The 27665-nt window shown below is 38.2% G+C and overlaps 1 protein-coding gene across 1 annotated transcript in view; it reads right to left on the reverse strand.

Annotated features, from left to right (window-relative positions):
- The window catches only part of atg2b.L (autophagy related 2B L homeolog), a 54335-nt gene that overhangs the window by 16840 nt on the left and 9830 nt on the right, over nt 1-27665 (reverse strand). Inside the window, exons 12-32 of the mRNA XM_018230491.2 lie at nt 27123-27273; nt 26948-27040; nt 25358-25546; nt 24065-24338; nt 23873-23975; nt 17893-18088; nt 17306-17448; nt 16917-17071; nt 14795-14961; nt 13670-13820; nt 11872-12074; nt 10307-10387; nt 10114-10220; nt 9467-9559; nt 8922-8992; nt 8340-8407; nt 7344-7514; nt 5847-5988; nt 4439-4641; nt 3481-3710; nt 2401-2509 (exon numbers count right to left, since the gene is read on the reverse strand). Of these exons, the coding sequence (XP_018085980.1) occupies nt 2401-2509; nt 3481-3710; nt 4439-4641; nt 5847-5988; nt 7344-7514; nt 8340-8407; nt 8922-8992; nt 9467-9559; nt 10114-10220; nt 10307-10387; nt 11872-12074; nt 13670-13820; nt 14795-14961; nt 16917-17071; nt 17306-17448; nt 17893-18088; nt 23873-23975; nt 24065-24338; nt 25358-25546; nt 26948-27040; nt 27123-27273 (3100 nt within the window). The remainder of the gene's footprint in view (nt 1-2400; nt 2510-3480; nt 3711-4438; nt 4642-5846; nt 5989-7343; nt 7515-8339; nt 8408-8921; nt 8993-9466; nt 9560-10113; nt 10221-10306; nt 10388-11871; nt 12075-13669; nt 13821-14794; nt 14962-16916; nt 17072-17305; nt 17449-17892; nt 18089-23872; nt 23976-24064; nt 24339-25357; nt 25547-26947; nt 27041-27122; nt 27274-27665) is intronic.

The raw sequence follows: 27665 nt of genomic DNA on the forward strand, positions 1-27665 counted from the left end.
ACCTTACTCAAAAAAAAGAGATATTACATTTGACTGTCAATTAAAAATAATCATTAAGCCAAATAAGTTTCTTTATTAAATATATTTTGCAAAATAATTGTTCCTAGTACAGTAGAACACTTATGTTGGCATGTTTATGGTATCCAACGCTATATTTTAGCATTAGTAAATGTGTTCAGATGTTCAGCTCGAGGCAGTATTAAAACCAATGTAGTTTGCAGTATACACAAAAGCAAATTAGTATTTACTCCTACAGCATGGGGAATACAAAGGAGGTAAGAAAACCAAAGTAGCTGCCCTTAAGTTTGAAAAATCATGCAGTCTAGATTAAGAAACCAACCCGTGTTTATTTTGGACTAAAGCCTACTGATGAACTTGGCCAATGGCGGGATTCAGGTGTTTCTGGGAGAAGTGAAAATTCCCAATATTGCACCATGAGGCCTCCTACATAATTAAAGGGGTTATGTATCAAAGGTCGAATTTTAGAGTTATGTGCGTTTTTTAAACCTTGAATAAACTCACAACTCAAATGGTTTCTTATTTAAGAAAAAAACTCAAATGGAAAAAACGCGAATCAGCAAGTTTGGTGTTAACAACCCAAAAACTTGAATTGATTGAATTTTCAGTGAAAAAAAACTTGAATCGCTCAAATTGATGCAAAACTCTCCAAAAAAAATTTGAACATAGTGAAGGCTATTAACATCTTCAAATGGTTCAATGGACCTCTGCCATTGACTTCTATGTGATCTTGACAGGTTTTAGGTGGTGTATTTTCAGATTTGAGCTATTTCTAGGGCCAGGGTATAATAAATCTTGAAAAAAAATTCTGGATTGTTTTTAACCCGAAGAATCAATTTTTGACTTAAAAATAACCTTGAAAACTCAAATTTTCTCTGTTATGAACCACACTAGTCACAGAACAGGAGGTACAGACATTTCAGGATCTCAAGGAAAATCTTCAGCTACCGTCTAGCCAATTTTTCAGATTCGTCACTTTATCTCACAGACATTTTTGCAAAGTGGCTCCCCTATACCGGCCCCTACACATTTTGAACTCCTATGTAACACTTATTTGATATCATTACTGTATAACAATTTAGATGGTATTACACCCCCACAAGGCTAGCCCATGTTTAGGGCAATATCCTCTCCTCACAGTGCTTCGGGGGATGTGGAGAGAGGGGCACATTTTAACAAATGTGGTGGACCTGCACATTGGTCAAAGAGTTCTTGGGCATGGTGGCCCGTACTCTGTCAGCTATCTTTAAACATGGCATATTACCTTAACCCATTATCATTTCTCCTAGGGCTACCCCTTAAAACCTTGAAAGTCTCAGAGTCTAATAAATTAGCGACACATATACTGATGGCAGCAAAAACACTCCGGGCGGCTAACTGGATGTGTATTTCTCTCCCAAATCAGCAAATCCTCATCATCAAGGTTAAATCGGTAAGAACGATGGAAACTATTCGAGCGTACCTGCAAGGCATGGGATATGAAAACTAATTGCTCCCCAGGGCAGAATTCGAAATGGCCCAATCAGAGACAACCTGACTGACGGGACAAATCCCTCTGTAATTACCCCTTGACCCCCCTCCCAACCCATTTTCCTGGTTTTACCCCATAACATAGTGCACAGTTACCATAATGGCCAGTTCCTGTATCATAAAGACAGATTACATGTATCTGATAGCTATTATGACAACGACACCATTAGGTATTGAAAAGACGATTACAAATGATGCGAAAATGTCTGTGATTGATTATCTATAAGGAACCAAACTACCTTTATGTACTTGCTACATTTTGACTTTTAATATGGTTGATTGTTATTTGCTTGTAAAAATCAATAAAAAAATGTAATAACAAAAAAGAAAATGATGCAAAAAAAAAAAAAAAAAAGAAAACTCTAATTTCGAACCTTAATAAATCTGCCCCTAAATATCAGTTTCTTCACGGGCCAATGGGCTGGCAGTACTGATACATACAGGTGACTGTTGTTTCTTTCTGTCAGATAGCAGAGGGAAATTTGGGGTGTCACTGACAAACACAAAGAAATCCACCCCATGAGCTATTAGTAGAAGTCTCAAGGCTGCTAACCGGTTTTCCCTTACTGTGAGTGAGAACATCTTCTAGTGGGACACGCTGAACATTGCTCGTGTGATGCTGCTGCTTATATGTGTATTTTTATTTTTCAATATGATATCACAACTATTATTGTTAACTTCTAATACTGTACCAAAATGTTAATTTTCTTTTTAAATTACCACTGCACTTGCTCTGAATACATTTGTTATATTTGTCTTTTACTAAAAGAATAGGAACAAACAGTTCACGTTGAGCATATGGGTAGATAAAGCTCTGCATTATTAGTGGGCTTGCCCAAAATTTCATCTTACCTTACTAAACTGTATTTCCATCAATAGCTCTTGATTTCTCCCCCGTCCACCACGCACCAAGCTGTTCCCACGCCTGGTAGGGGTATTTGATGGAGAGCTATGGGGACTCCTTCAAGAAAGGTTGACAAAACATTATAACCAAAATAGGTAAAGTAAAACATGCACAGACCAATGTAATAGCAGCTGCAGTTTGTTAATATCAATAAGCCACAATAGCTATTTAAATATTCATTTCCAAACAACAGAACAGCATAACAGTAATCTCTATCTGTTGATTGTCTGCTATGGCTTATCAGACCTGCAATAAGCCTGCAGGTCTTTTACTTGTACCTGCAACTTCACAGCCTCCACCAGGGCTGCCATTGGGGATTATGGGGCCCCATACGATTAATTTAGCAGCGCCCTCCACCTGGGGGGGCGGGGCTCCTGCCACAATATCAACCAATGCCTACCCACTACCCACAAGGCACCAAACCCCCTTTGCAGCTGGCAATTTGCATTTTCATGTGCTGTTTCCATTTGCTTTTGAGTCAAAAAATAATTGAGACGGATGCATGAAAAATAGCAAGATAAAAACTTTTAGAAATGAGCTTATTGTGGGCTTTATGGTTTTTGAGTTATTAGTCTTCTTATTCTGCATCTTTCTGCCCTGCAACTATTATTCTTGTAAACAATGAACATATTAACTGTGAAACATCAGTTCCATAATTATCCTTATCTACTTTCACTTTCATTGTGACTTGCAAACTGTTGCCTGACAGCTTCAGAACAAACATGTAAAAAAGAACTGCAAATTGTCTTAGAATATCACTGCCCATGTCATATTAAAAGTTTAATCCAAGGTTAAATACCCCTTTAATGTGACGGAAGTCAGATAGGTACTGGAATAATGTCAAGTGGTCAGACGTTTGTTTTTAATAGTTTGCACTAAATGCTTACATAAAAGGATGCATAGTTAATCTGTGAATGATAGATTATCTCATTTTCAGAAACAGAATGAATTGTCTGCCAAAGATCCAAATTTATAGTTTAAATGTAACCTATAAAAACTTTATAACCGTTGATCTGAGGGACACTTACATATAATGTTTAGCAGGTGATGGTGGCGGTAAAGCACTGCCAAAATCTTTGCCACCATAAAGATGCCAAACAAGAGAAATTTCCTTTACCACATAACGTACAACTGGCACAGGAAAGTGCAACGGGGCTTTACTGGTGTCCATTTTTTGCAGAGGCAGGTTAAAGTGATTCTCTTTTATTAAAATGTTGTCATCAACAAGCTTCTTCACAGAGGGTTCTTCATCCTTTTCCTTAAAAAAAAAAATTAGGGTCAAAGTTTTAAAATCCCAATATTGCTCAAGTTGTGATATTTTAACTGGGCATATAATTATTGTAATATGTTTAGCATGTATTACTTTTTAAATAGATTTATATGTATGATGTATTCAAATCTCTTCTACTTTGAAATATGGTATCCTTTGTCCTATAAACTACACTGTTTGTCATAACAATGTATATGATGTAGCTCCTCCATCTGTTTAAAATAAGGATTTTGCCATTTCTTGTAGATGCTACATTCAAAAGCTGTTAAAAATCAGGCCTGTACGGTAGACTTTTGCAACTTTCCAAAAATAAAAATCTCTCCAAGCAACAATGGGGACAGGTGGCACTGCAAGTGACAAAGCTATTAATGGTAATTTGCATTTGCAATAAAAAAGAAAGATGCCAACCCAGATCGGAACTCCTGTTACAACCCTGATCTGCCAGACCGTGCCCTAAATCATGATCCCTGCTTGGGCTTGCACCGTGGTTATACTAGCAATCTGTGTATATTGCCTTTTATCCAAAACTTAGTAAAAAACAATACACCTGTATCTTAGTATCTCATTTGTTTAAAGGTCCTAGATACAGAGCTGAACATAGGCAAAGCTGAAACATTTAAGGTACATTTTACAGTACACAATAAGATGCCTCATTGCTTCAAAATTCCCTTCATATTGTAATAAGATGCATAGCAGCAATGTTAAAATGTTCTTACCGAAATAGAATTTTTTGGAGCATACAGGATGCAGAAATCATCACTTTCTGAGGGAAAATCCAACATGGCTTCACTTAGAAGATGGGGGGTTGTGGGAGGAAACACAGGACTAGATTCTTCAGATACATTTCCACTTTCATCAGGGAAGAGGAAGAGATCTGAGCAAGGGGGTTCCTGGGTCTCACATCTGCCTTCAGAAAATCCTGGGTAAAGTAAATACTGCTTAAATTATATGCAAATACAGATTTAAGAAAAAGAAAAATACTTCCTGCACTTATTTCTTTGTACTTCCCTCGTTTGACTTTTCTATTCATCTCAAAATACTAACCCAAGTACATCAATAAATTAATTAGACCCAAATGCAAGTCAGTCAATCTACCCCTACAACATAGATCATTAAGCAACGGATTTGATTTTTAGGGGGAAGGTTGCCACATTTAATCAAGCAAAAAGAACTGCACATTTTCATAGTTGGCACTAGCCTCCCTTTCTCACCTCAACTTTACCTATACACAATACTATGGGGCAGATTTATTCAAGGCCAAGTTGTATTTAACCTAAAAATAATTGAGTTTTCGAGGGTATTTTTTAGGCAAAACTCTAATTTTCAGGTTTAAAATTTGGGGGTTAAAAAAAACCTAGAATTTTTCTAGTTTTTGATTAAAAAAAACCTAGAATTTTTCAAGATTTATTATACCCTGAAGCTGCAAATAGCTTGAATCTGAAAATACTCCAGCTAAAAAATGTTGAGGTTATGTAGAAGGCAATGGCAGAGGTCCATTGAACCATTTGAAGATGTTCATAGCCTTCATGACGATTGAGTTTTTTCGGTGGGTTTCACTCAAAAACTCTATTAATCAATCAATCTATTAATGTAAAACCCCATACAGAGAAATAATTACTTTATTAAACGAAGTCTACGGGAGATGGCGTTCCCGTAATTTGGAGCCTTCTGGATAACTGGTTTCCAAATAATGAATCCTTCACCTGTTCAAAATGTGTTCCTTTAGAAGCCCTGGAGCTACTGCCACCTCCAGACCAGGCAGTAGCTCCAGGGTTTCCTCAGTGCCCTGCGCGGGACACTGGAAATGATGTCAACCAGACTTGCAGAACTTTCAGGGAAATTGTGTCCCATTTACAAAAAAGTGCTGCAAAGAGTGCAATTAGTTTTGTCACATCAGCTGCAATAACATTTGTATCAACTCCGTGCGAGTTTTGGAAAAACAATACGTTATGGGGAAAACACATGGTGACTGCACTTGAAACTATAATTTGCTCACTGCCCTTGTGGTCAAAAATAACCCTACGGAGTTTGAGCAGAGTATTAGTTAGAAAGACCTCAAATTCTAGTTAAAAAGAAGCAGGCATTTATATCACATTATATTATTTGCCATATCACACAAGTTACCATTTAGCTGTGGTTTTGATGGGCAGACAGTATGGTTAAGATCTGTATCTTCCATGGCATCACTCATCAAATCTCTCAAAATCTTCTGTTCTGCTTCAGCCAGGACTGGGCCTTGTATATTTGCTTGAGTCACTGGATCAGCCTGAAACAATTCAAATGAAAGAATAGCAAAAAAATAACATTTCCATATAATGGAAAATATGCATGTTTGATTTTCTTCTATGACTCAAACACAGACCCAGAAAACAAGTTCATTATGTAAATCATCTTTGTTCTCAGAAAACTAAGGCGTTACCAAAAATTATTTAAATATTGCTAAATGGCTAAGAGATTCAAATGCATTGTGCCAAGTGGCTTTTGTTGGGTTCCTAGAAGGCTTGTAACATTAGGAAATAAAATGTGTTTACACAGAAGGTTCACTGCATTGTTCTTAGAAAGCATGAGATTATTTGTTTAAAAGTAGTCCTGCAGGTTTTCTGGCCAAGCTTTTGGGAGCAGATGTGCTTCTTAATGCAGGAGAGTTTAATACTGGCAAGAGAGGACTTAACACCTCTTCAAAGTGCAAATTCTAGAGCACAATTTAACAGTGTTAGGCCCTTATAGCTACAATGCTAGAGATTTTGTGGTTGGATGAAGCAAATGGTCACTAAAATGGTTTAGGGTAGTTCCTTAGACTAAGGCTTTAGTAATTTATGTCTGACTAATGATGGTTAATAATGACTAATAATGCACTACTGGTCCAGACTATAGGGCTCATTTACCAACATAGGGGCTGATTTGCACTTGGCAATAAAAAACAATACAGTTTTTGTTTTTATTTTCTAATGTGATAGGTTGCTATTGCCAAATGCTCTCGTACAATTTAGAATCTATGATTAAACCAACCATCAGTATTATTGAAAAAATGCTGCAATTTTTAAGCTCCTCCAGCCTAGACTCCAATTCCCCCGGTGAACTGAATAGAATGTTCGGTGAGAAAAAGATCTGCAAAGAAGTGGAATCCCATAAGTGTCCAACTGGTACTAAATGGAGTCTTGGGTGGAAGGCACCTGCCTACTACAACTTTGTTTCAGTAAACCTTAAAGTCAGGATCAGCAGTGCAGAAAATAGAATAGGACAAACATATTGTTTTTTGTAGCAACTACATGCACAAAACACTTTAATAACACATTTACAATCATTTTAAAATATATTTCATAGTTGCGTAAATTTAATTTGGCTTTTACTATACAAAATGTTATATCTGGGTTTACAGCCCCTTGAACTCTGCAAAGAAAGCAAACAAGATGGTCACAGGCCATGTAACCAAACTTACTAGAAGAAGATAATTATCTAGTGCAGAATTTGACAATACGTGCAAATGCCAAAATTACATTGTTCTGAAAATCTGTCAATTTTGTATTTTCTATGCTCTGCCAAATGCAAGTCTAGTGAAGCTATTTTGTGGTTTCGGAACAAAAACTGTTTATAAGTTAATATTTCTTCTCAGCACTGTACCATTTTATTTTTCTTGTGTACACCCGGCAAGGTTTCACTCCGAGAGGGTGGGTGGAGGTCTCCATAGCTAGCAAGGTACTGGATAAGGTTCATAAGCGCAGCACAGGAATCAGAACATGTCCAGATATGGATGACATCGCTTGAACAGTGCATCTCAAAACGGGGCTTTGACTGGGTGACAGAAATACTTGTAAGGATAGATTTGTTGTAAATAGACAGGTTGACAATATGGCATTTATTTTTTAAAACAAAGCTGCATAATACAGACAATAAGATTAGAAGAACAACCTATAAACTACCCATGGTTTCAAATCGTGACTTCTACCTAAACACATATTTGCTTTTCCTACTGTATCTTTGTGTTCCCTTATCTGAACTCATGGAATAACCATGAGAACCAATACCAGTGGTTCTTAAATCCAGGGTATCATTTTATTTCACGTGTATATATTTTCTACTTATACCCTTTGATTAATTGTATCTATCACTCATCAATCACTTTTCCTCAAACAATAATATTTAACAACTGAAGGTCTAATAATTTACATGTATTTCCTTCATACATTCCTTACCAATTTTAATTTTCATAAAGCAGTTTGGAAAGTTTACCTTTTCTCTTTAAATGTTTGATAGGAAAAGCATGTAAATGCAGATTTGGATAATCGGAATATCAATTCATATAGCCCACCTAAAATGAGGTGATAGCAGTTGTGCACACATGGGTAAATGTACAGCATAAAATTATGAGTGATGCAAGCTCCAAAGCAAAACAGGAGTAAAGATGGATTTATACCCTAGTTGGCAAGGTGTGTGTGTGTTCCCTTATCTTGATCCAAGGAATCAGTACCCACTACTAGTCCATCTTGTGATGAAAGCCTCTATATTTGAGTGGGTTGGGTCTGCTGACCCCAAGTGACGATCAGCCCAGGTCATTTAGATCTTTTTTTCTTTTCTTTTTTTGCTGTAAGCAATAAAACCGAGGTACAAAAAGCTCACCTTTTCTCCAGTCTTCACTGACAAGATGGTCAGTTCTAGAAGGCCCATGTCTAGAACACGCACATAATCTGGAATGTAGCACAAAAACATTAAATATGAGAAGCTAATAAAATAAAAGCCATTCTTATATTAAACACCAATTGAATTCTACCAGGTTGTTTTGAACAATAATAAAAAGAAAAATGCAAAATATAAGATTACATTCCTATATTTCAACTATGATCTCATAATACACTCCTACGCTCTGCTCCTGACTTTAGCCTCTCATCATCTCATCCCATTCCCATCTAGAAGGTTTCTCTTGGGCTTCTCACTTTCTCTGGAACTCTCTGCTTCAAGCTATCACACTCTCTCCTCCTTTCCAGACTTTCAAAATGTTTCTTAAAGACCCAACTGTTTGGGGAAGCTTATTTAATCTATCTAAATCAATCAGACGTAATGTATCATAAATCATCAATTTATTTCCATAATCCTTATTTCTCAATTGTACCCTAACCCTGGGCCAGAGACAGAGTTTTGAGACAGAGTTATGATTTTATATGAGACATAGTTTTGATTTTACATGTTTTTTCATATACTTACCCCTTTTTAAATTGACTGCTACAGCATTACATTTGTCCGACAAATGCAGCGCGGCTTCCTCCATGATGATTCTGAAAGCAACATTGAGGGAAAATCAACAAAAAAATTGTATACTAATGTACACTTGTGCATGCAATTATAATAATGGCTTTTGTATTTGAAATTATTAGATACAGGCTTTTATTTTTTGATTTTCAGGCAAGGCTATGTGTGTAAAATTAGGCACGAAAATACCATTTTTACAAACACTGTTGTGATAATCCTTTTTGTAATCCTGAAATGTTCCAATTTGGTAATGACATACTAATGATATTAAAAATTGGTATTGCTATCCTTTTAAGAAGGCTTTTACTATGGCTAAAACAATATGTAATGTGTGGTATGGCAGAGAAGTGTTCGAAGGAGTGGCAGCATTTCCTTTCTCTCAAAATATCATACACTAAATTTCTATGTTCATGACAGACAACATTTCACAGGGCTGTATGAAAAAAACAATGTTGTTTTAGCTGCTGAGGTAAGACAGAAAAAATAACATGTTATATTACCGCAGGCTTGAGGAGGATTTATCCAAAGCAACACTACAAGAAATGCTGAAGGTTTCCACAGTCAAGAGAGCCCTCAAAGGCAGGTAGAGAGGCCTACAAATCAAAATGTAATACACAAGCTGCTTACAGGGAAAGTATATTTTACTTTTATATTTGTTTTTAAACAAGCAGGGGTCATGTGTGAACTAGCTATATAGGCTAGCAACATTACAGTATCCTTAATTTAGCATGGCACACCCGAGTTCCATCTTATCAGGAAAAATTATTACCAATAACAAAGTTAAAACACTGGATAAATGGATGTGTATGCAGGTAATTCATGAAACAAGATGGAAGGTACTTAGTCTATGGTGATAGAATTATGAACTAGCCTTTGTTACTGGTATGCCAAAGACTACCAATATTATTACAAAATCTACACAAATTCAGTCGAAGACAAACTGCAAATTGTCTAGATGTATGTGCACTCAAAGCAATGCCATTTAATTATAATTGCAAGAACTATACATTTTCCCTCATAAATGAAAAAAGCTTTATTTTCTCCATTAATTGCAGTTCAAATCTGCAGTTTTGGTATACATGTTTTACACTAGGTGTCTCAAATTATCTTATTTTAAATGTTTATCTATACATAAATGTAGCATTACCTGTGATCAAGAGCACAACTCCACAGGTGAACATGAAATGTGGTAATGGAAGCTGGTGGGTTATAACCCAAAACTGGTTCATCCAGAATATTCAAAAACTGTAATATCTGAAAATAAAAGGTCACAAAAGTATAATGTTTAGACTAAACCATCAGGTACAAAAACCTTAAAATATGATATTATTGAAAATCACCTGCTCATGCCAGGTGACCTCAGAGGGTAGAACTCTGTGCTGAAGTGTGGCACCTCGCAGTCCAACAGCAACAAGGAACTCCTGAAATAGGAGATTATCATTGTTTTTTAAAAAAAAGAAAGCTTGGGCACACTGAGCAAAATTAAAAGGCATACCTCTGGAAAACACAGAAAGCAAAGCTGTATTGTCAAATAAGCAATAGTGTAGTGAAAATGTATTTTAGGCTGTTAACGAATAACAAAAAGTTAAAAACCATCATATTTATGTTACAGAAATGTAATGTTATATACCTGGACATGAACATAGTATCAACATGGCCTAATTAACCATATTTGATTTCACTTATCCTAATGTATTTTTAGTTATGCTTTCTCAGTGAAAGCAGGTTTATTCACCTTCCAAAAACTTTTTTTCAGTTCAACTGTTTTCAGATTGTACACCAGAAATAAAGACTTTTTTCAATTACCTTCCAAGTTTAAAGTTGAATGTTTGTGTCTCTAGTGTTTGAGTCTGGCAGCTCAGTAATTCAGGTGCAGACTCTAAACTGCTACATTTAGTTGATACATTTATCAGTAGCATCTCTGGAGTATTAGCAACTATTGTATCAATTCTAACAGCTGCCTGTAATTAGGGATGGGCGAATTTTTTCGCCTCGTTTCGCCGAAAAAATGACGCCCATAGACTCGTATGGCAGCGTGCGTCAAAAAAAAAAGACGCGCGTCAAAACAGTTTCGCCGCGCGACAAAATGTTTTTGACGCCCATAGACTTTAATGGGCGTCTGCGACATTTCGCCGGCGGCGAATTTTTGGCGAAGCAAAACTGGTTAAATTCGCCCATCCCTGCCTGTAATGAAATTATGCTCAGCAGGGACAAAGATAAGAAATGTATTAACTAAATGTATTAAATGACAGAATGGAGAGTACACTCAAGCAGAAATCTTGCCCAACTAGTTAATGCTAATGAGCATTGTAGTTACAGTAGAACACCCAAAAATCAGCAAATGTCACATTGTACAGACCAGATTTATTAACCTGCTTCACAAATTGTGTCTGAAGCAGTGACATTACTATATGTACAGTAACTTCTGATTTGGTTTAAGGTTGGTTTAAGGTTCGTCCCCTAGATGTTTTTCACAACTTTTGTCTGGCTGCTGGTCTGTCAGACAACTAAGCACAGTAGCAACTAGGAGGAGGAGCTCCACAAATGGCAAACACAACCAAGATTCTTGGTCAACCATGAAATGTGACAAGACCATATTGTAGACAGCAAGGTGCTAACTGTACCTATAAGTCTTTCCAGAATATCAGCATACCTACTGTGCATGCCTTATGCCCTGCAACTGAATAACATTCTCTGCAAACTGTGGGTAGCTTCTTTATTCAATGATCTATCATTCAAAATTATTCAGTGGCCCATGCTGCCACAGGCAAAAAAAACCAAAACATCTGAGACATTAAGCATCTAAAGATTATAATTACACATTATCTGTCAAAATTAAATAATATGATCCAATGACTACAATGGCAAATTTTTGTGTAAATTAACTTATTAAAGAGAAAATAACCTTTGCGTTGCTTTCGGTCTTATCAGACAGAATTTTTACTGCCACCGTCAACATGCTTTGGCTCTCTACACCCACTCCGTTGGAAGCAGGGCGACTATATATACCGTCTTCTTCAGATAAGTAAATGGTTGGCTCTAACCAATGAGGATAGGTCATGCTAGGAAGCTGGATCTCATCTGAAGGGATACCTCCATCCAGTAGACCTACATTAACAGCAAGAAGTCATTGTACATGTAGCAAAATGTTTAAAGAACACTGGTACCAAAAAGGTAGATTTTGCTGGGGACAAAAGACCACAACTGTAGTATGGCATTTCCTTTTTCTCTTTAACTAAGTTTCTTTAATATTTTCTGTTACTATGAATGTATGTACATATATCTCTGCATGGACTTTTTTTTTTTTTTAATTTACTTTTTTTTTTAAAGTTCCATGGACAAAAAGATCTGACCATGTTGTAATAAATCTATGGAACCATACTGGTCCTTTTATGGCAGTGATGACAATTTAATAATCTCTGACAATTGAAGGGTTATTATACAATTCTGTTGTTTAAACTGGAATTGTGGCTACACATGTACAACTATATAACAGTAACAGAAATTTTCTGTTACAGACTACATCATGATATATCAAATAGTGAACTCATTCTAATGTAGTAAAACAATGTGCATAGCATGACTAATTAAACATACTGCCCAAAACCTAGAATAGTGTAGATAGAGCCAGAGAAATGTAGATAAAGAGAGAGAGAGGCTACAAACCTTCAAAAACACATTTAGGGCAAAAATGATAAAACTGTTTTCATCAGAATTGCAGATATTTTTAACATTTTTTTTACACAGCCTTTAACAGCAAATTTAAAACTAAGCTGCTGTGCAGTTTCAGGTCATACACAGTATATAAATATTTGAAAGTCTAGTACACTTGTATAGAGTCTGTTTGTTGAAGATTAGCACAATTGTGCTAAAAATGGCATAGTTAGTAAAACTGCAAAGATATTTGTTTAAGTTCTAAAAGGAAGTTCTTACACCCAAAATAATACTTAACCAACAGATCGTTTATTTCATATTAAGGGGGACATTAAAGAATCTTACCAAACTAGAATATATTTTTAACTAAATCTATATAATTAACCAAATATATTTAACTAAATCTTGCCCTTATATCTCTTAGCTTGAACCACCATTTTGTGTTGCTCTGTGTGCTGCCTCAGAGATCACCTGACCAGAAATAATGCAGCTCTGACTGTAACAGGAAGAAGTGTGCAAGCAAAAGACAGAACTTTGTCCGTTAATTGGCTCATATGGCCTAACATGTATGGTTTGTTTGTGTGTACCGTGAATCGTAGGAAATGAAGGGGCAGCCCTTAGTTCTTAAAATGGCAATTTTCTATTTACGATTCCCGAATGACACATACTACTAAAAAAAGTATATTATTAGGAAAATGGTTTATTTACATATGAACTGTTTTATGAAATATATTTTTATAAAGACCTACATTGCTTGCAGTATAGTTTTCCTTTAAGACTTCAATAGACTTGTCCAAGGAGCTATATAATTTGTGCATAATTTCTATAAATAGGCCCCTTATAGTACAATATTTACACAACTGCAGAGATATGTTGGATAATGAAGCAATGTATTTAAGCATACATTCACATTAATATATGAAAGTTATGGTAATGGAATAAAAAGCATTTTCTGAGCAAAAGTCAAGAGCACATGTGTTGTCAACACACAATATGAACCAAAGTACCAGTAAAGACATGGGACAGCTAAGAAAGCCTTTTAATCATACCTTGATGGTAGAGACTCAGACTGCTTGAATGAAGACAGACATAATGCTTGTCTTCAAAGCCTTCATATTTTGCTACACTAAACAAAGAGCCGCTATGAAACTCCAGCCAGAATTCACCATGTTTGTTTTCCATTAACGTACCATCAGGTAGCTGTAATATAAAAATGAAACAAACTGTTTAATTTACATGAAGAAATATACATAGAAGCAACAAATTGCCAAACATATCTATCGGTGCCATGGCAACTTCAAGTAAAAACATGAACATGTCCAAAGTGCTTACTTTACACTTTACTAACTAAAGATATTTGCTCACAGTACATCTGATTGAGATAACAATCTAAAGACACAGCGTTCTGCTAAGTCTCCTATTTTTACTGACACCTGTTAAATCTGTACTAGTACTTAACTGGAATGCTGCAACTTTCTTTTTTAACTTGGTGAGCTGAAATATTTGTTGGACTTTTAGTGGGTGCTTTTATTATTACCCAAAATTAACAAAAGGCTTAATGTTGTTTCTTTGCAATAGAGAGACTGTGGGAATCTGGAAACATTATCAGCTTGGAGTTGGACAAGTTGCTATATATGGCACAGTTTGTTTTTTGTTTTTTTTGAAAAAAAATGCCAGTTTGCAGCTTAATTAGGTTGATATGAAGAATGCATATTTTTCCTGTGGCTTTAAGGCTAAATTGAAATTTAATGAACCCCCCTCCCTATAGTTTCACTTAATTTGTTGATTCTAAGGATGCACCAAATCCCCTATTTTGGTATTTGCCTGAATCCTGAACCAGTTAAGAAACCTAATTTGCATATGCAAATGATGACACGGAAGGGTTAAGAATAACCGCACACATAAAAAAAAATAAAAAAAACATTTTCAGCAATTTCCTTGTTTGTGTGACAAATGTCAAGTGATTTTAAGGATTCAGGTCAGCCAGGCATTTGAATTCCAACAAATCCTGTTGTAAAAGGCTGAATCCCGAAGCAAATCCTGGATTCGGTGCATTCCCAGTTAATGTAGAAAATGAAGTGCCTAGAAAGATTTTAGTCATAACATACTTGAACACAATGAACATTAGTTATAAAAAATAAATGGTAAGCAAAAACAAATACAGTAAAATGTACCTTAACATCAGAAAATAAAGAGACCAGCCCATGGTTAATGTTCACAAGTACAGACAGAAAACTTTGGCTCTGCTTGTTAAGGGATTCCAATTTTTTTTTCCGCCGACAATTTGAATCCATGACGTAATCATGCTGCATGGTCTCTTCTTCTGAACCACTCTCATCCTCTGCAAGATAACACAACTCTTGACTCCACTCTGCTTTTTTGAGTAATAGAATATGTAAAAAAAATATATAAAACATGTCCCAACTAATTCACAGAAAATGTCTGTGGCGTATGAAAAGGGGAAAAATCGCCATGAACTCCAAAATAAGTGATTTTTTTTAAACCAGTAAAACCATTTTCCACTAGGCCTATAATATGATTGCAGATGTAAAGGGCTAAACCTGGGCACCTACAGAGTCCAGACAAAATAAAGAACTCTCTAGCTCCTTCATTATTGTAACTCTACAAGGCTCCTCCTCTGAAAAGGCAGTTTCTTGTAGAGGCCAGGAGTACAGAAAACCAGTTATAAGGTAACTAGATAGGAAGTGATACGTGATACTTGACTTTAAAATCCTAGTAACATGGGCAAAGGAGATTGTAACCAACAGTCCACCTACTCTAAGATTTAAAGAAGGGTAACTTAATTAACTGATGTTACAGGCCTAGCAAAAAAACATTTTATGTTAGGAAAATCACTTTTTCTTTAGGCTGCCTGTCTTCTCAGAGCAGACATATGAGAATAGACATCCTTTAAAGGAACAATAACACCAAATAAATGAAAGCATTTTAAAGTAATGAAAATGTAATGTACTGTTGTGCTGCACTGGTAAAACTTCAAAAACTCAAATAGTTTACATAAGCAAGCTGCTGTGTAGCCATAGGGGCAGCCGTTCAATCACAGGATACACAGTAGAAAACAGATACATTTTGAAGAATCCCATTGTATACTACAGAGCTTATCTTTTATCTGCTGTGAATACTGTGCCTTTTCTCCTTATTGAGCTTTTAAATGCCACCCAATGGCTACACAGTAGCTTGTTTATATAAACTATAGTAGTGTTTCTGAAGCAAACACACCTATTTTGCCAGTGCAGCACAACAGTAACATTATATTTGGATAACACTTTCATTTTTTTTATGTTACTGTTACAAATGTGTGTATTTTAATACAAAACCAAACCCTGTGAAAGACCAATAGAGAGATTTAGAAGTTATTATTTTTAAAGTGTTCACATTCTTTCAAGCTTCTACTCCAAATGCAAATGAAAAATGTCATGAACAGAACCAATTTTGATTTCTAAAAAAAGTATGAAAAAACCCAGTGATTTGATCTATTTGTATCTCCAGTTAAAGCCTGAAAAATGACATTAGCTCCAATGCTAGATGGTTACCGCTTTTAAAAAAGATTCTCAACATATCTTTGTTAACCTAGGTTTCAACTCAAGGGCATTGCAGCTGCAGGTAGTCAAAACTTTGGCCGTGAATTTGGAATAGAGGCACAGCATGGAAAAACACATCTACTCATTTTTGTTTTTAGATTGACCTATACTAGATACATCTACTCATTAACATCAGTCATTAAATATTTCATTACCCCCAATAACTGGGTTTCTGTATTGGGTTCTGAGGAAAGTTACTTTCCATTTAGTTTTTGCAGAAAAATGTTCAGTCTAATTCTAGTTTGCACCCCATGGGTATATGATTTAACCCAATACTGTATGTTAGTGCTTGTAAATATAAGTAATCCTGACTAGCTAATTGAATAGGTTTTCCAGACAAGTACCTTAATCAGATATTTATTTTCAGCTGTTGGCTACTAGGGAATGAGGGGAGTTCAAAAATGTTGGATCAGAGGTTCCTAGCCCAGTTAGATTTCCTTGGTTGAAATGTGAATGTTATTAGTTTTTGAAGGCCCATCACAATTTTCTTTACTGCATACACAGTAGGGAACCTGCCTCCACAGGCCCTGTGGCTTCCTTATTTGCGGTCATGTAACATCACTTTGCTTTATCAGTGTGTCAGCAGAAAACAACCTGAAGTTGGCTATACATGATAATCCTGAAGGCGATAACATCCCCTTTTGTCACAAAAATTGTTTCAAGCAGCGTTTCAACCGTAAACATAGTTATATCATACCATAAAGACCTGATTTATACTGATTGCAGCCATCTTTAGTGAAGTTGGTAATCAGTTGACTGGCGACTGAAAGTCCAATCCCATAAGATAAGTTTTCAAAGGTTTCTACAGGTGATGGAGCAGTAGGTTCCCAAAGGAGCAAATCATTGCTAACCCTGAAATCAGAGAACCAGAAAAGTATTCAGCATCAATGAGAAAAATGTATTGTACTATAAATAAAATGGCACCACCTGCAGCAGTTTGTCCCAGGGGCTTCACCAGCTGAAGCAACTATGATAAGAATTTTTAAGGCCTTTTTAAGGCTACCTCGCCACCTAGACAAAACACCAATCATCCAGTGACAAGCCACTGCACATCTGCATCAGCAGGAATGTTTAAATCTCACCAACCTGTTATACAGTTTTTCATAGAATTCCTTGTTTGGTAGAGTCAGGTACACACTAGGCAGTGTCAGTTCTAGGATATAGTGTGAATTGCTGATGGCTTTTTCTTGAAATTCTGTCATTTCTATAGCATCTCCGGGCATTACCATCTAGGAAATGAATGGCAAAAATACATTTGGAGCAATACAATACTCATCAGGTAAATTACTCAGCAGATAGAATGATTTTGTTACACAGATCACTTTAACAACCATATGCAAGGAATTTGAAAAATGGACAGCAGCCGTGCTGTTTTTCTATTTATGGGATTAGGTATTCTTGAAATTACATGTACAGAAACAAATATAAAGGTATAGATACATTGTTTATCACAATGCCTAAAGTTGACAAAAATTAATGGTCAAATAACCTCACTAATACAATTTTACAGTGGATGCGCAATGAGAACCAAGAAATAAAAGTCACTTAATGACAGAACTGTAAACTATTTTACAGTTCGATTCACCTTTAAAATTGCTTTAGGTATAACTAGAAATCACAATTCAGAATAGTAACCTCAACACTCTTACAAGCTGAATTTAATTTATATGTACCTCTTCATTTTCAAACATGACTCTTCTAGAGGAGAATGGAGAAGGCTCTGGACGTCTGAGGTCACAAACATCTTTCAGTGAGTGAGAGGCTCCTTCATCATCCTCCTGAAAGCATCCATCTGCCTCATCATCCTCTTCTGCAGCAATTCTCTCTAAGATTGAGTGCACAGCTACTGGGTTGATTTTCAGCACAATCCTTCAACAACAATTGAAAAAGCTGATTTAGGCAGGCATTATTACTAAGTAAAAAGCACACAATTTTCTTCACCCAGTTAGCCCCATGAAACCAAAGAAGGGATAACTTACAACAGTGATAAAGTGCACTGAATAACAAATAAACCTTTTTATGAGATTATGTTTAGTGAGAAAATGTTTCTCAGCGTCTATTGGGTCGATATTTAAATGTGTCAAATTAGAGCTCACCACAGTAAAAGTCAACTGCTCTCTAGTCATTCCTATGGGATTTTTAAAGGCATATTTATGAAATGGTAAACTTTCACTTTCTGATAAATACGCCTCACACGGGAATTAATAGAGAGTGACAGTATTTTACTGTGAGATCTAATATCATACTTTGCTTAATCTGTCCCCAACTATTTGTGTTCTCTCTCAGCATTTTTTTATCATGCCCACAATCTTGTCAGTCTGATCAGCTCAAGACTGCTCCCTGATTATTTCAGTGATGGATGCAATTAATGAGCAGTATATCCCTTTGTTAAACCCCAGTTTAAAGGAACAGTAACCAAAAAATAAAAGCATTTTAAAGTAATGTACTGTTGCTATGCATAACAATAGCATATGTAATATGCTATTGTGTAGCCATGGGGGCAGCCATTCAAGCTAAAAAAGGAGAAAAGGCACAGATAGCAGATAAAGGATAAGTTCTGTATTAGAATACAACAGTATTTTGCAAAGTGCATCTGGTATCTGCTATGTAAACTGTGCTACGAATGGCTGCCCCTATGGCTACACATCAGCTTGTTTATATAAACAACAGTAGAGTTTCTGAAGAAAACACACCAATTTTACCAGTACAGACAAACAGTACATTATATTTTAATTACTTTAAATCACTTTAATTTTTTGGTGATACTGTTCCTTTAACAAACAGGGTTTGAGCTGATCATACATTCTGCCTGCTATTTTAATATTTTTGCTATTTTTTCTTGAGCTAAACAGGGAAACTAAGGGCAGAGGCACACTGTAAGATTTGTTGCCCACTATTTTTTAGATGTGGCTGTTGGAGACAAATCTCAGAAAATGCCTCTCCATTGCTGGTAATAGAAATCGCTGGTGGTTTGTACAACTGATCGCTCAATCGCCCAAAGTTGCCTCCAGAGGTAACCATGTGCCGCTGCCCTAAAGCTACTCCTGGTGCTTGCAAGGTAGATAACAGGATTTTTGATAATCACCGTTAAATACGTTTCTCTGTAGTGGATAGGGGGACACAGGTAACTCTTGGGGTTAAGCTTTACCCTCGAGGGGCAAGGACACTAAGAATCAAATTAAGGGGGCGTGTCTGGAATCCGGCTTAACCCCACACACTGTAGCAATCGCTCAGTTTAAACCAAAGAGACAACTGAAAAGTGATATATATATTTAACTTGCAGAACTGGTACACCAGGAAAACATTTCCTTAAAGACCAACAGAGTCAACATTTCGTTTAGGGACGGAAAGCCCTGTGTCCCCCTATCGACTACAGAGAAACTGATTTAACGGTGAGTATCAAAAATCCTGTTTTCTCTGTCGTCTCAGGGGGACACAGGGAACTCTTGTAGGCTTAACAAAGCAGCCCCAAAACAGCAGGGTGGGAGCGAAATCTGATTATGGTTTTGATGTGTGACACTTTACTGCACAGCAGACTGTACTGCATTGCGGCCAAAGGAGGCTTCCTCTGAAGAAAACATGTCTAGGCTGTAGAATTTAGTAAATTTATGCGCAGAGGACCAAGTGGCTGCTCTGCAGATCTGGCCCAAGGAAGCCAAGTTGCACCATGCCCAGGAAGCTTCCAACGATCTCGTGGAATAAGCTCAAACATTTTCTGGTGGAGATCTTCACTTAGATAGGTAAGCCTGGCGGAATTATCTCTCTGAGCCATCGTGCAATGGAGGTCTTGGAAGCTGCCATGCCCCGACGAAGCCTGGATGGCACTACGAATAGGGTTTGAGAGCATTGGAATTGTTTTGATTGTTTAAGATACCAGCAAAGTGCTCTGACCACATCCACACTGTGAAGTCGATGTTCCTTATCGTTCTTGGGTTCCAGGCAGAGCGATGGCACCACAATCTCTTGGTTCATATGGAATGAAGACACAACCTTTGGAAAGAAGGATGGCACTGTACTGCCTTGTCCTTGTGGAAGTAATAAAGGATCACACGATAAGGCAGAGTTCTGAGACCCTTCTGGCAGATGAAATTGCTACCTTTCAGATGAGCCACTTCTCGGAAATGACCCCCAGGGGTTCAAAAGGGATGGGGGGGTAAGGAGAGCCTCTAAACCAGATTGAGGTCCCATCCTGGAATCGATGGCCTAAACGGTGGGGCTGCAGATCCATTCGTCCATCACGAGACAAGACTGGAATAGAACAGATAGCCGAAACTTGAACCTACAAGGAACTTAGAAGATAGGATAGAATTCATAGAATTCTGGGAATGTTACACTCAAGGAAAGGTAAATCCGTCTCCTTACACCAGCTCCAATAGCTGCGCCACACCATGTGATAAGCTCTGGATGATGTGGCCTTAAATGACTTTAGCATTGTGTTAATGACTTCCTCCACTATGCCTTTTCATCTCCAAATTGCTGCCTCAACAGCCATCCGTCAAAGCAAACAGCCCCGGGTTGTGGTGGACTATGGGACCCTGCTCTAGGAGATCGCTCCTGGGCGGTAGACAAATTGGTTGTGCTATGGACATTTCTTGAATGTCCGAGAACTGGGTCAATACTGTGATACTACAATTACTGTTGTGCGTGATTGCTTGAATTTCTTCAGAACCCACGGTAACATGGGGAGTGGAGGGAATACATAGGCCAGGTTGAACCGCCAGCTTTGCGTCATGGTATCCACTCCCATCGCCGTCGGATCCCGATAATGAGCAAAGAAGTTTGGTACTTTGCGATTGGTTCTGGACACCATTAGGTCGATTTGGGGGTGACCCCACAGTCTCACAAGATCCGCAAATGCCTTGGGTGGAGTTCCCATTAACCTGAATCCAGCTGGTTCTGACTGAAAAAATCTGCTTGCGTGTTGGACACTCCCGGGATGTGGATGGTGCAGAGTCTCACAGAGCTCAGCTCCGCCCAGGCAAGGATTTGCTGTACTTCCACTAGAGACACTTTGCTGCAGTTTCCTCCTTGTCTGTTTATATACGCGACTGTGATGGAGTTGTCGCTTTGTACTCAGACTGATTTGTCTTGGAGATGGGGCAACCAGTGGCTTAGGGCTAACCTTACCTCCTGAAGTTCCAGAATGTTTATTGGTAATTTGGACTCCTTGGAAGAACTTGTAAGGATAGATTGTTCCACGTTGCGCCCCAACCTAGTAGACTTGCATCTGTTGTTATTACTTGATAAAAGGCCAAAATAATTTTAAATTAAATCCCTGCATTAGCCATGCTGTGTCAAATACTGGAGGTCTGTTGTTGTTATTACGGTCCACTCCGGCATTGCCCACTGAGCATCATTACACTCAGCGTCCATGTCGGTGAGCCAACGCCAGCGTCAATTCCCTTGTGACATCAGCGCCAGTGCGTGCCTGCGCCCGCAGAAGAGATGCGTCGGGAAGTATGAAGACCCGAGGAAGTCCCTGAGCGTCTTACAGAAGCAAGGTTACCACGGATGAATAGACTGCCCTCAGAAATTCTTCTAGACGTTGGATGGGTCTTTGTAGGCTGCGGAGTCCGTGACTGGTAAAGCTGTGGATTTGGATAGTCTCAACACTGGGGCATCTACTGTTGGGGGCATAGACCATTTGTCCACCAAATCCATTGGCAATGGGTAGTTTTAAGAAAATTTCCAGGTAGCTTGGAACTTTCGATACGGCGAGTTCCACTCCTCTTGTGTTATACTGAGCAGTTATGTGATGGAAAACATACAGAGGACATGTGTTTCTACTTGAATAAACTCACAGATGAAGCCTGTTGTTCTGCTGTCTGTGTAATTTTTAGCATATTCATCACACCCTTAATGATATTGTCTACGTCATGAGGGACATCTCTGCACCTAGTGTCCTCCTCATTCTCCTCTTCTGCTTTTGAGGAAACATCAGATGGTGGAGTTCGTCCTCTGAATGAGAAACGTCCCCTCACATTGATGACAAGTCTGAGGGGGATGGGTGTCATCGTCACCTTTGGGGCTGGGTAGTCTTTTGCGCTGTCCTCTGGGCTTTTGACCCATCTTAGCTAGGGCTTTGCCCAAATTATCAGCAATAGATGGTAGGCTCTGCAGGGATGCCATAGACTGCGTTAGCTGAATGGGGGGGCGTCTGTTGAGGTGCCCGCCACCCCATCCTGTGCAGTGATATCCTGTAAGGAATCCCCAGGCTGGAGTGTCTTGGGAGGGAGGCTGGGTCCCTGGGTGGGTACAGGCCCCTGCCCCTTGGAGCAAGGTCTGCAGAGGGTCTCAGCCTGCCCCCTGGGGCTTTTTGACTGACAGTGTTTGCAAGCAAAATAAGTCACCTGCGCTGCTGATGCTTGTGCTCTCCCCCCCCTGGGGAAAAGTCCCCCTGACTTACCTTCTGCCATGTGTGCAGTGGCTCGGGTACCTGCTAAAGAATGGCTGACCGAGAAAGGTGCCTTGGGCCAGGAGCCCGAGTGGTGGTCACTGCCCCAGGTACTGCCGTCTGTAGGGAGAGAGCAGGGCCTTAGGGGTAGCCTGAAGTCTTCTAGTGTGGATCCGTTTGCTGTAATTGAGTGTGGCCTCCTTGCTGACACTGGTGAGAGAGTCAGGAAAGGATGTGTGTGCTCCAGAGGTAGCGCGAGGCTATGCTGGCCCGAAAATGGTGCCGAAAAGCTTCCAGTCAGATGCAGGCACCTCCTCCTGCGATGTGTTACAATTGCGGCGCAAATGAAAATGGAGGCCGTGCACGAAGCCCGACTCTCCGTGTGAAGCGATGGGTGCCTGAGTGGAAGGGAAGGTGCGGGGGACCAGGCTTGCATACACAGAGGGGATGTAAGTTGTAATAGGAAGGGCTAAGGTGGGGGAGAGCAACCCGGGGAGAAACTAGCATGAATCAGAGATCATACTCGCCCCAGTTCCTCACCAGTCAGACTGTCAGCTGTCCCTACCGGGTTGCAGGATTATCTGTGCTGGTCGGTATAGCCTGTCACGGCTAGAGAAAGACCCTGGTGAGGTATCCCTCGGGGGGGGGGGGGGGGTTCTCTCTGAAGGATGCAGGTAACCCTGCTCCTGGTGACACCCCATAAGTGCTGAATACTTCTGTCTTGAAGAACGTGTTCATCCTCCTTGTAAGCAGGATACTTAAAAACTGAGGGATTGCTACAGTGTGTTGGGTTAAGCCTGATTCCAGACACGCCCCATTAATTTTAAAAGAGGTGTACTGCCTCCTGGAGGGTGGAGCTTGACCCCAAGAGTTCCCTGTGTCCCCCTGAGATGACAGAGAAAACAAGATTAGCAGATAATCCCCTGCATAACAGATCCATGCTTGTGAAAGAATAAAGTGAATGGAGGAAGCTGCATACTGGTAATCTAGCTATTTACCTCGCAAAGATCAAACAGAATAGCTTAAATTTCCCTGCTTTTAGCTCAAGAAATAACAAAAAACAGTTTGTTCCTGATTTAAACAAGAAGCAAAACTTACTTAAACAAAAGCAAGCATGCATTGGTAGTAAATGAAACCTTCAGCCTCCATAGTTCACGGAGAACTCTGGAATATATGAGAATGTATTCTATCTTATTCTATACAATTCCCCTTTTATGCTTTTATATCCTAATATAAGAATTGACAAAACATGTTCAAACCTTGGCCAATCAAAGTTGTCAGATGATGTAATATCACCATCAAGGGTGCTGCATACTCTGAAAAAATTGATCTGGGGCTTGTCATCATCTTCTTGGAAGGCTCCTAAAGAATGCAAAGGATACAACGTATATTGGATTTCTCAAGTGTCCCCAATGTTGTGTTGTATTACAAAATGTATTCTGCATACATACCATTTAACTCTTTGAAGGTCAAATCAAGTTTCATTTGTTCTGGTGTTGAACCGTCAAAAATCTCAGTTTTAAACTCTACATCTGAAAAATGTAAGTGTAGGATTTCTTTTTGGAGGGATTTCTTAAACCATGGGCCACGCTCCTGGTCTGATCGGAGGTCAGGTATAGGGAATCGGACAGCAAGATTTAATACTGGTGCAGAGACCATGACTGAAACTCGTGTGTTAGCAGGTGTTCTGGAATCATCTAAGAAGACTTCTGCAAAAGCTTTGTGCTGTAAAAAACAAAAACGAAGTTTAACCAAATGTTTCAAAATGTCAACATGTCAGCCACTATAAAATCGGTCAACATAGATCCAAAAACATATTTGAGAAGTGGTGCTTAACATTGCTGCATTTCAGTCCAATGTTTTATTTACAAAGGACACTCAGGATCTGGAAGTAGTTAATATGATCTCCCAATGTTTATGTGGGTTTCCTCCAAGTACAGGTACAGACACAGAGATCCTCTGAACTCACATTTAAATTAAGACATTTTGTGCACAAGGATACTTTAAAAAGCCCCCCTATCATCTCCAACAATAATCAGGTCATTTAAAAAAAATATAAAGGGATCTAAAAAATAACGAATCCAGTTGTATGTGTGGTGAACTCATGTTAAACAGGTAACAAATATACTATAAATAAAGCAAGCTATCACTATGCACTGACATAAAACTTATTTGCATAGTTTTCTCTGACACAGGAATTCTGATTTCATTGCAGTGTGTTTTAAGCCATGTCATGAAAAAGTCCATAAAAGATAACAAAACCTTAAAAAAAAACATGTCTTCAATTAAAATAAAAACTAGATAAAGAGATAGGCTGTTCAAAATAAAAAAGTTTTCAATATAGTCAGCGAAAAACAATCTATAAAGGTTGGCCTGACAGGATATTAATTAATAGAATAGCCAGAATCCAACTTCCTGATTTGCTCTCAGTGAACGGAGGGGGGACATATGGGTCATAAGCTTTTGCATTTGTATCTGACTTGCAAGCTAGGCATCAAAAGCAAACAAACTGAAAAGCTGTGTCCCCTGTGCCCCTCCCCCTTCATCAAGCTGCCTACTAACTAAAATTAACCACCAAAATCACACTCCTCCCATTATCCAGATTGCACCATTTCATAGAACTGCAGAACTATTGCCATTTCAAGAACAACTTCATTATTTTCCCTTTGAAAAGGGAAATAATTGTAAATAACTTTTACTTTGCCCAATAGAGAGGAAAACAGATAAACATAAGCAGTACCTACCAGATTGATGTTTTTGTTGTAAGAGGTGTACAAATGAGACGTCATCATTTCTATAGTTCCCATTTTTTGAGCCTGAAGAACGGAATTTAATCTGTCGACTATACTAATATCCAACTCACAAGAAGAAGGAGCTAATTTAATCTGTAGTTCGGATCTCTGAGGTGCAGAATTTAGCCTTCCGGAGCTACCCTATAAAGTATGAAAATACTGTATTAACAATAATAAATAGCTTGATTAAAAGAAGAAAAAAAGAACCCCTCTGGAAGAGGGGTTCTCTTGCTATCTTTTTTTCTTCTTTTAATCGAGTTAATTCTATCTGAAACTAATTTTCAGACCTCAATTCCACTAAAGGGATAAATAAGTAAGGGTTAATCACGAGTATCTAACTTATTTGAATATAATAATAAATGGCTATTATTTCCAATCCGGAATTTGTGAATGATATTTTGTGTAACGGTCAAGTCAACCCCGAAATAAAAATCTGCCTAATAAAAGAACATAAGTGTAAGCAACTTTCCAATATAAATGTATTAAAAATGTTCAGGGCTTTTAAAGGAGAAATCAACCTGTTCTGAAAAAAACCCGTACCCCCCCACCCCAGGCAGACCACCCTTCCTCCTCCCCCCAGGCTTACTCCCCCCCCACGGGGAAATGCCCCATACTCTATACTTAACCCTTGCTGCAGATTCTTCGAGCGAAGTTCCACGCGTCCATCTTCGTCCTCTGTAAGCTGACTGTGAGATCGGTATTTCTGCGCATGCGCAGTTGCAGCAGATTGCTGATTGCGCATGCAAGGAATTACACAGAAATTGCACAGAAATTACCGATCTCGCAGTCAGCTTACCGAGGATGCAGAAGATGGACGCTGGAAGAATCTGCGGCGAGGGGTAAGTATGGAGTATGGGGCATCTCCCCGGGGGGTAGTTTGCCTGGGAGAAGGAGGGTCTACCTGTAAAACATAATAGAATGACCAGTTAATTATGTGAAGTTGGTGTTCATCTTTTTATCTTACTCTTTGTGGTTGTTAAGTTCGTTCTCATTTTTTATGAAGATCTACAGTTTGGCATTTAAACTCTTATTTGGTTGCTTGTCTTCCAATAATAATAACATAGTAGCACTGGGGTGTCCAAAAGGTAGATCGGGATCTACCAATAGACCTGTAGTTAGTGATCAGTAGATCTCAAGACACTGTCAACAAACAGCTTGTCTAAATCACCCTCCTGTTTTATTCTTTTCATTCAGATATTTATTCTGTTACGGTTACATAAGAAATAGCTGTAATTATAGTAATATAAATTATTTTATAAATCAATATAATATTTAAGTAATATTTTTATGGAACAGAATGCTAACAGAGATATTATGGATGTAGACCATAATGGGACAACATCACTAAAAGTAGACCCCACATTAGTAAAGTATGGGCACTCCTGTAGTAGCAAATGATAAAACAACAGAAGTCTACCTGGTGAAGAACGGATGACTTCTTTATTGTCTTAAGAGTTAAAAGAAGGGGTGTGTGCGGATAAAAGAAAGAGATAAACACTGATTTAGCTTATTGTACATACCTCCCCCCCCACATCTTCTTACCTGGGGCCCTCTGTTCTCAGAATGTTTATAGTATAGATGGATGCATGGTGAGGTGCGAGTCTCCCCAGTTTTATTGCAGTCAAATCTTAGCAGCTAAAAGAAAAGATAATATAAAAGAAAACTGCTAAGTTTCCATCAAGATCTAAAGTCAAGAACAATGTAATTTACTTTTTACCTCTGTGTATTGAGGAGGAACAGACTGAGAATCAGTAGGAAAGAGGCACTCTAGGAATTCAGTATGGCCAATACAGACATCAGTGCTAAAGCTTCGCAAACCAGATCTCTGCCGTTGCTCATGGGAGATTTTCATATCTGTACCTATAAATCTATTGGGATGCAAGAATAGGGTGTTGGCTGGCTTCTAAATGGGTTACTATAAAATGCTAGTTTGGTATCTGAAAATGTTCACCAAAATAATTGGATTAAGAAACATATTACACAGTTGCTTCTGTTTCATTCAGCTCATCATTTTTTATTACAGATCTTCAACAAATACTGTATTGTTAAAAACTACTTTAAGATCTATTTTTATGCAAATTGGCACTGATAAAATCAGTTATAGTTGTCTATCAACTTTTAGTTAAAGCTTAACAGTTTTATAAGAAAAATATGTGTATGTTAATTGTGTTGGCTGTCTCCTTCAATCTTGAACTTTCCTTTATGAAAAAATTTGAAAAAATCAAAAGATAGATAACGGACACAAAGAACCGTTTGCCTC

Source organism: Xenopus laevis, chromosome 8L (assembly GCF_017654675.1).
Source record: "Xenopus laevis strain J_2021 chromosome 8L, Xenopus_laevis_v10.1, whole genome shotgun sequence".
In the NCBI taxonomy this organism is placed as follows: Eukaryota; Metazoa; Chordata; class Amphibia; order Anura; family Pipidae; genus Xenopus; species Xenopus laevis.